This window comes from Elephantulus edwardii, unplaced genomic scaffold (genome assembly GCF_000299155.1).
Source record: "Elephantulus edwardii isolate Elephantulus edwardi_28Jun2011 unplaced genomic scaffold, EleEdw1.0 scaffold00197, whole genome shotgun sequence".
In the NCBI taxonomy this organism is placed as follows: Eukaryota; Metazoa; Chordata; class Mammalia; order Macroscelidea; family Macroscelididae; genus Elephantulus; species Elephantulus edwardii.
Genome location: NW_006399947.1, coordinates 2,376,682 through 2,386,662, shown reverse-complemented (window position 1 = coordinate 2,386,662; position 9,981 = coordinate 2,376,682). Strand labels below are relative to the sequence as shown.

At 38.9% G+C, this 9,981-nt stretch overlaps 1 protein-coding gene across 1 annotated transcript in view; it reads right to left on the bottom strand.

Annotated features, from left to right (window-relative positions):
* Positions 1-9,981, bottom strand: part of TTC1 (tetratricopeptide repeat domain 1) — a 66,761-nt gene that overhangs the window by 32,877 nt on the left and 23,903 nt on the right. Inside the window, exon 2 of the mRNA XM_006897050.1 lies at positions 1,056-1,116. Coding sequence (XP_006897112.1) covers positions 1,056-1,116 — 61 coding nt within the window. The remainder of the gene's footprint in view (positions 1-1,055; positions 1,117-9,981) is intronic.

Genomic DNA, 9,981 nt, shown 5'->3' with positions numbered 1-9,981 from the left:
TTTTGGCAATCTATAATATATTCAGCATTCTTCACCAAAACAACAACAACAACAAAAAAAAAAAAAGAAAAAAGACTAAAAAAGATTTTGATTCTTCTTTATTTTTTCTAATTTACTGTATACTTTTCACATACATACAAAACAATTGAAATATTAAGGCTTGGGTGAGGCACAACTTAAAACTGACATCCTAGCTCTTTTTACAATTTCAGAGAGACCTTTGACAGTAGATCTGAAGAATGTAGTAGGTCTTCTGATTTCTTGACTGCTGCTACTATGGGGGTTAACTGTGAACCCAAATAACATTAAAAACTTCAATCTTTTCTCCAATAATCACAGCTCACGAGACCGTAAGTTGTAAGGATTTTTCTTTTCTTGACCTTGTAATGTAATCCATACAAAGGTAGAGTTTGGTGTTCCTCAGCATATGCTTCAAGGCTTCTTCACTTTTTACAAGCAAAGCTGTGTTGTTAACATAACTTAGGCTGTTGAGTCTTCTTCCAATTCTGATGCCACATTCTTCTTCACATAGTTTGAGTTTCCCCAAATTACTAGAGTGAAATCAGCCTATTTCTAAACAATTGTAGGAAATGCAAAAGGGCATGAAGAATGTATTCTACTGAAGGCTTCCAGATGAAAAAGCACAAGAAAAGTAAACAAAACATTCTTAAATTACCCTCCTCCTAGTCAGGCTGGAGGGCTCCGGCCTAGTTTACAGCACTGCAATAAGTAAGGATCATGTTTTATAGCAACATGGCAAGAGTTTCTCAAACAATACCTCATATGTTGTTCTATAGCACAGCCCCAATTTTTAGACTGTGAGAGTACAACAAAGAAAATTCAAGCTCATGCCAGGAGACACATGGTAATGATCAATGTCAGCTAAAAACATTTGGACCTAGCAAAAAACTAAATTCCAAGGTGCAGGGAAGTAGTATTGAATTGTTAGCAGTTTAGGTTTGCTGGTTGTATCCAAATGTTCTTGGGTGCTTCTTCCCAGAAAGGAAAAGAATGAGGAGTCAAGCTGATCAGAGATCTTAGAACAATGATCTCACCTCCTTTCTTAAACTGTTCATTTCCCTCCTCCTTTAGTCTTGTGCTCTCTTTTCTTCTTTTCTGAAAGAGATCAGAGAATTATAACATGTCTCAAAATGTAAGTAAACAACAAAAAAGGATTGTTTTACTTATACATAGAACTATTAATTGACAGTAGTTTGATTTTTGAGAGAATCAGATAAATCTTAAACTTGAACTCATTGTCATGGAACTGGAATTGATTCTTAATTGACCCTCCAGAGGGTTTTCAGAGGCAGTAAATCACTCAGGAGTAGACTGCTAATCTTTCATATGGAACAAGGTTGCCCAGCTTTGTCTCAAGAAGCAGTTGGTAGATTTGAACATCTGTTATTGGGTTAGCAGCAACCCATCTAAAACAGATATACAGAACAACACACAGTATAGCACAAAGGGAAGTGCTGCACTTCTCTGGCAGTTCAAATCAACCAAATGCTCCTTGAGACAAAGGTGGGCAACCTTGTTCCATATGATTTACACCCTCAGAATACCTACTGGAGGGTTAGCCATAAGTTGGTTCCAACTCAGTGAGAGTGAGTTTGCTGCTTGCTTCCACCTTTTCATAACGCTCCTCAAGAGAAAGTTTCCAAATGTCTTTCTTCATTCTTGAAACTTCTCACTAAATAAAAACTTCAGTGGGAAGAAATACATTTAGCAGGGTATATTTCTGTGGCCTAAGCAACTTATACTCTTTTTTTTTTAAGAGTAAAAAGGTTTTTTAAAAATTACTTTTAATGAAAGCTTACAGAGACTGACGGTTTCCAGTCATTCACTGCTGCTCTTTTCTCCCTGCCCACCCCCTCTGCCCCACAACTTACACTCTTATTAAAGTTTGGGATCAGAATAAAACATGTCTCTGGAGAATTTGTAAATACGCTACTGACGTAAATTGTGTACTTTCCAACTGTCTTATTAGTAGCTTACTGATAAGTAATTGTACTGCCAACACAAAGATATGCAGTTCTAATCTACTAGCTGCTCCAAGGGAGAAATATGAGTAATCTTCTCCTGTGCAATTTATTGCCTCTGAAAATTTGCTGGAGGGTCAGCTATGAGTTGGTTCTGACTCAAAAGTACACAATAACACGGGTAAAATAGATCACTTGAAAAATGGCAATTTTTTTAAAAAAAACCTACAAAAGGCGGTTATACAAGTTGAATCAATTTTATTTTTTTATAGTGGTATTACAGGGCTATAGAAGCCCTAGTGGTATAGTGTGTAAGACTGAACTTCTAACCAAAAGGTTAGTTAATGCACTGACAACTACAGCCAAGGAGAAGGAAATAGAAGATTTCTACCAACTTTTTACAGTCAGAAATCGATTGAACATGCAATCAAGATGCACTGATAATAATGGATGACCAGAATCTGAAAGTTGGGAACAGGGAAGAAGGATCAGCACTGGAAAACACAGACTTGCTGAGAGAAATGAAGCTAAAGACAGAATGATACAATTCTGCACATCAATGACTTATTCACTGCAAACACCTTTTATAAGAAATACAAATGCAGGCTATACACATGGATTTCACCTGATGGTATGCATAAGAATCAGATTACATTTGTGGAAAGAATCGTTGGAGAAGCTCAATATCAGCTGTGAAAACGGGCCAGGCGCTGATTGTGGAACAGATCACCACTCACATGCAAGTTCAAGCTAAAGTTGAAGAAAATAAAATCCATGGGAATCAAAATATGACCTAAGTCTATCCCACTCGAATTTTAAAACTATCTCAGGAACAGGTATGAGGCCTTGAACACCAATGAATGAAGACCAGATGAGCTGTGGAAGATATCAAGAATATCGTCCACGAAGAACACAAAAGATCATTACAAAGGCTGAAGAAGGAGAAAAGACCAAGATGGACTGAATATTGCATTAGAGCGCCAAGAAGCCAAAGCTAAAGGAAGAAATCAAGAAATTAAAGAGCTGAGCAGAAAATTTCAAAGGGCAGCTCGGGATGACAAAGCAAGATACTATAATGAAATGTGCAAAGAGCAGGAGTCAGAAAATCAAAAGGGCTGAACTCGTTAAGCTTTTCTTAAGCTGAGCAATTGAAAAACAAATTCAAGCCACGAGTGCTTTGGGCAGAATGTTAAATGATCCAAGAAGCATTAAAATATTATTGCATCTGGTCACTGTTGTACAACGGAACTGACATCAGGGTTGAGGGAAGACAGAAAAGGAGGGGAGGAATGACGCATATTGCACTAAAACAGATGAGGGAAAGAACAGTTTAAAAGGGACATATGAATGGGTATTCTTGTGATTACCAAAGTCCAGAGTGAAGGCTGCATACTGGAGTGAACTTGAGAGGGAAAGACTGCATAACAATGAAAGAGTTTTTCTTTTACTTTTCAAGGAGAAGAGTGAACTGGGGGGGGCGGGTAGGAAGAAAAGTGCAACAATGAATGACTGGAAACCCTAAGTCTCTGTAAACCTTCATTAAAATCTATTTTAAAAAAAATAGAAGATAGAAGGAGTATATATATATATATATAGTCACTGTACCAGAAGGAATTGGCTGACACAGATGAATTTCATGAAATAATGGATGCGTAAGAGTCTATGGTGAGGAAGGAAGAAGTTATAGCTGCTCTCAAAGAACTGGGAAAAAGGCTCCAGGAGTTGAACGCATACCAACTGACAAAATTCAACAAAGAGATGCTGCCCTGGATGTGTCCACTAAGCTGTGCCAAGAAATCTGGAGGACAACCACCTGGCCAACTGAGTGGAAGAGATTGATATTTGTTCCCATTCCAAAGAAAGGTGACCCAACAGAGTGTGAAAATTATCAAACAATATAATTAATATCACATGCAAGCAAGATTCTGCTGAAAATTATCCAAAAACGACTGGAGCAACACATCAACAGAGAACTACCAGATGTGCAGGCTGGATTTAGAACAGGTCATGGTACTAGGGATATTATAGCTAATGTTAGATGCATCTTGGCAGAAAGCAGAGAATACTAGAGGAATGTCTATCTGTGCTTCATTGACTATGCAAAGGCTTAGACTAAGTCAGGCTGGAGACTAAGGTGCATCTGATCCGGGCAATTGCGTGCTATGCATCAGAGAGTTGGACAGTGACTAGGGATAACAGAAGAAAAATTGATGTCTTTGAGCTGTGGTGCTGGAGAAGAGTGCTGAATATACCACAGACTGCTAGGAGAACAAACAAATTTGTCCTGGAGACGATGAAACTGGACTGCTCCTTGGAGGCAAGGATTCTGAATCTTCATCTGACATATTTTGGGCATGTTGCAAGGGGGGACCAGCCCTTAGAGAGGGACATCACGTTTGGGAGGGTGGAGGGACAGAGCAAGAGAGGAAGACCCTCGATGAAATGGATCGAGTCAGTGACTGGGGTAATGGGAGTAGGTGTGTCAGAGACAGTGAGGTTGGCACAGGATAGAGCAGGGTTTGGGGCTCTTGTACATAGTCATTATGAATCGCAAGCAACTCAACGGCACATAACAACAATAATATACCTGAAAGTTGGAGAATGAATTAGGATAACAGAAGAATTCACGTCTTTGCGTAGTGCTGGAAAAAGTACTGGATATCCCATGGACTGCTGAAAGAAGAAACAAGTCTGTCTTGAATACGTACAGCCTTACGTGCTCAGATGCAAGGATGGTGAAAATTAGTCTTATATACTTTGGGTACGTAGGTGCTTGGAAAAGAACATCATGTTGGGAAATGTAGAGGGTCAGAGGAAAAAAAGGAAGATCCCCAACAAGATGGATTGACCCAGTGACTGTAATAATGGGCTCAAGAATGTCAGAGATTGGGGGAGGGGGTGGGCAGGCAGAAAAGTGTAACAGTGAATGACTGGAAATCCTAAGTCTCTGTAAACTTTCATTAAAATGAATAAATTTTAAAAAAGAATATCAGAGATTGTGAGGATGGCACAGGACAGGGCAAGATTCTGATCTGACATCCACAGGGTCACTATGAGCTTAGACTTGATGACACCTAACAATAACATGGGTGATCAATCTCCCATGTAGTTGACAGCCTCTGAAAGCCTAGTGGAGAGTCAACTATAAGTCAGTTCCAACTTAACACCTCAATGAACTGAGCTGATATGACTTACAAAAAGAAGTTGCAATTAATCCCTTTTAACATATCTTAGAAAGGGCTATTCTGAAAGAAGTAGAAAAAAACAGGAGAGGAGGGGATTAATGTATAACAAGTTGGCTTAGAACTGAGCTGCCAAAGCAAAGATATGTGGTTCAAATCCAGTAGATGCTCCACAAGAGACAGCCCATGCGATTTACTGCCTCGGAAAATATGCTGAAGGGTCGGATATGGGTCAGTTCTGACTTGATGGCACTCAACAACAATAACCTAGGAGGAATATGAACTTAGTTGCATTTTAGCTGAAGTGACTGGTTGCTAAATAAAGCTACTCCATGGGAAAAAGATATAGCAGTCTGCTTCCAAAAAGGCTACCTTGGAAATCCTCTTGGACCTATATATCCTATAGCATCAATGTGAGTTAGAATAGATTCAAAGGCTTCTGTACATTTTACTGCCTTAGAAAATCTAGGGGGTAGTTCTACTCTATCCTAAAGTGTTCTTATGAGCTGAAAGAAATGAGTTTGCAGTTCGAATCCACCAGATGCTCTGCCAGGAAAGGAGGGACAATCTCCTCCTGTACCAGTCAAATCTGATTTGACAGTACACGCATATAAAAAAATAATAAAATAAAAAAAAAATGAGTTTGATTTAGTTTTACCTAGGAAGTTGGCTTATTATGCTGTCCAACTTAAATTCCAACCACTTCTTATCCTTTGCTTTCTTTGATCCCCATTCAAAGCCTTGGTTAAATGTATGCAATGAATCAACCCTAAATTATATACTTTGGTTGACAAGGAAAGAAGTGAGAGATGTGGAATACTGCAACTCAACCAGACTAACACTTTGTTGAATTTTTCCAAAATGGTGAGAGAAATTAGTGGCTGGGTAACCAAGAAAACTCTGTAACAAATTTAGCTTATTTAAAAATCAGGTATGCCTTAGAGAAAGGTAGTTCATCAAGTTATTAGAGTTACTAGGACTAAAAGTCTACTTCACAGGAACATTTTATTTCCTTTGTTTCAACTTCTGATGATCTATAGTTTGCCTTCTGGAGCCAACTCATCAGGAATGTTCCATGGACAGATAAATCATACATAGAGCCAAATCAGATCCTTCTGAGTTTCATATTTATTTGTTGGTTTTTTTTAAAGAGTACAGTAATTCTTTGATAAATTTATAGCATCAAATTCCCAATCGGCAAAACCCAGACAAGAAATTAATGATTGAGATAAAGGCTCAGGGTCTTCAAAATGAGTGAGATTCAAAGTTGAAGCAGCAAAGTTCCAAAATATATTTGAGCTCAATTATTCTACGGAAGACATTGTATTTTTTTTTGGCTGATAAATCATAATCCAGTGCCCCATTTATGAGTAAACACGGGAAAAGAGCTGCTGCCTCCCTTTTCACAAGTTGTATAAATCAAGGATTAATGCAATTATCAATACCATGCTGAAGATCCCCTTGGAAACATATAAAAATAGCACAGTGAGGAAAGTGCTAAGTCTCAGCTGTGCCAAGAGACTGCCTTGATCTCAGCAAAGAGATGGGACTTTATTCTGCAGCCTGAATATACTTTCATGAAGGGATGACAAGTGTATGGTGTGTGCTCCTGGAATTCAAGGACAGATTTTATAGATGGCATGTGAAGCTTTCTTCAGCATGCTAAGTGCCGTGCCAGTAGTGTTCACACATAAGTGAGCTGGTAATGCTGATATTATGCAGTACTATCAGGGGCAAGCCTTCTAGAATCTGTTCTATGAACAGAAGCTTCTAACGTGGGTAGGAGCCCTCTCACACGCCTCCACAAAGCCTTTTCACACATTTCAGCCAAGTCTCCTAGGAAACATCTGCTCTTAAATTATATTTCCATAGGAATAAAAGCCAAAGCAATTTTACAGGACTTGTTACTCAGCAATCAAAGAAAGCTGCTTCCGTCCTCTTACTGAAAACTCGAGGGGGGGACAAGATATAGGTTTGCTCTGGTGGCTTAGGGGCAAGAAGCTGAGCTGCAACCCCAAGGCACGCGGTTTGAATCCACCAGCTGCTCTGCAGAAGTGATGGACCATCTCCTGTGCAATTAACTGCTTCTGGAAACCTGCCAAACGGTCAGCTAGGGGTCGGTTCTGATTTGATGGTACACAACAAAAACAACTCTGCATTATAAATTCTGCAAAGGAAAACCCCAAAGAAAGAAGAGCCTCTATGAGTAGAATTCATTCCCACTGCTTATTATTACAATAGCAAAATTCTCAGAATGGTATTCAAAGCTCCGCACAATCTATACTGGTGTAGTTTAAAAAAGAAATGCTGTACATTGTCATAACATTATCTCATTTGTCAAACAATTTTGAGATGTTGGAATGGAAGTATTTAAATATTCATCTTACAGGTGAGAAATCAACATTAAAACTCTGTTTTCTTTTTTAAAAGCTTATTTCAATTCTATCAAATCTCTATTTCAACATACTCAATCTTATCTCCCATTAGTACCTAACAAACCCTCTGGGCTAGAGTCTGATTTCTTCAGTGTTGCTCAATACTTGTCCAGTTTATTCTCCATTTGATTTTTGTGCTTATGCACCTTCATTTCAGCACTCTTGCACTAAAAGTTTACAAAAGAGCAAGAACCACTAACTCACGTAACACTACTGTAACACTACTGGACTTAGTGAAAGACTTGTGAGATCTCTGGTGTATCTGCTAGGAATGCTCCCAGGCCAAACCTCTCCCCTACCATCACTCAACATGGCAGTTCTAATACAGCAAAAAACCCAACCAAACCCAATGCCACAGAGACAATTCCAACCCGCTGTGAACCTTAATTTGGTTTCCTAGGCTATAAGTCTATATGGAAGAAACTACCCATTCTGTTCCCTTGGAGCACCTGGGGGATCTGAAACCACTGGCTTTTTTTAAAAAATTTTATTTTATTAATTTTAATGAACATTTACAGAGATTTTGGATTTTCATTCATTGTTGCACTTTTTTCTTTACCCCCTTCACCCCAGTTCACTCCTCTCTTTGAAAAGCAAAAGATAGACTTCTTCGTTGGTATACAATCCCCCTGCTCCCCCCCCAAATGCACTCCGCTATGCAACCTAAATTCTGGATTCCTGAGATAATCATAATATGCTATCATATATCACTTTTAAACTGTTCTCTCCCTCAGCTGTTTCAATGCAGTATACATAATCTATCCAGTTTTTCTCAGTCTTACCCCAACCCTGATGTCAGTCACTTTCTACAACAGTGGCACCATGCAGTATTTGCCCTTTTGTGACTGAGATATTTCACTCAGAATAATGTCCTTGAGGGTCACCCGTTTTGAATACTATGCATGAGTTCCTTGTTTTTCAATGCAGCATAGCATTCCATTGTGTGAATATATCACAGCTTCTCTATCCATTTCTTTGTTGATGGACACTTAGGTTGTTTCCAACTCCTTGCTATTGTGAACAAAGCCACGATGAACATGGGTGTGCATATATCTGTTTGGATGTCAGTTATGGTCTCTTTAGGGTATATTCCCAGTACCACTGGCCTTTAAAATAAGTTGTAAACAACTAACAGTTTAATTGCTAGAAGAGGCTGGCTTGATTCGGAGCAGTAAGTAAAGTAACTCATGCCTAGCAGAGCTGTCATAAAAAAGCAACACCCTGAGTGGAAAGCAAATGGTCAAGGACCTGAGGGGTGAGGGGGCAGCCCTCATGAAGGCAAACAATAGAAGACACTTGGAAATTTATTAAGAGGTGCAGGAATAAAGACAATCACAGAGACAGATTGTCCTTCACATATCCTTGGCTAACTGGAGATGGTAGATACTGTTGGGAAGACTGGAGAGGCAGAGTTATTTCATCACAAGCCTGAGCACATATTCAAAGGAGACACAAGAGGGTTCAGCTGGAATAATAAAGGTAAAAGCTAGAGCAGACTTGAAAATACCTGAACTTTGAATGTGATTCTGAACCTACACACTGATCTACTGGGAGAGGGTGGAAGTCTTAATGGGTTAAGGTGTTTGAACACAACCCTAGGACTAATTACCACTAACCTATGCCAAAACAGGACAATTTTAAATAAGTCAGGTCCAAAATTAAAAACAAGGGGAAAAACAGGATACTTCAGGAGCCACAACTGCAGTAGGAAGATGGCTTTCACCACTTCAGTATAGGTAAATTACGAAGAAAACAAACAAGTAATCTAAACACTAGGTAGCTCTGGTGGCCTAGTGGCAGAAAACTGTGTTGTAATCCCGAAGGCACTAAATTCAAGGCCACCAGCTCCGAGGGAGAAGGATGGACAATCTCCGATTAACTGCCTCTGAAAACCTGCCAGAGGGTCAGCTATGGGTTGGTTCCAACTCTATGGTAAACAACAACAACAACAACAACAACAAACAAAACACTAACACAAAACATCAGGCAGAAAAAGTCAGAATCCAGAGCTGCTATAAAACCTAGGGTGTCTAGTTTTAACAAAGCTATAAAACACCATGTACTGCCTAGAATTGGATCATTTCAAAAGAGGACACTGTTCCAGATCATCCTAGCAAGTCCTAAGACATGCAGACATTTTGAGATCTATGTTAAAAGAAGCCTTTTATTTTTTTAACTGAGTGAGCAAACTGATTCCTTTTTTTACAATTTTTTTTTTTTGCTTTTGTTACATCTTTGTAAGTGGGTCAAAAATAAATTTTCAAATGCTCCTACAAATACAGAGACACTTGTTCCAGGAATGATTTTCTTGGATCACAGAGTAAGAGGGAACATAATATGGTAAGGGAAATTGCATGTACTTTTTATATGTTTCTTTTTTTA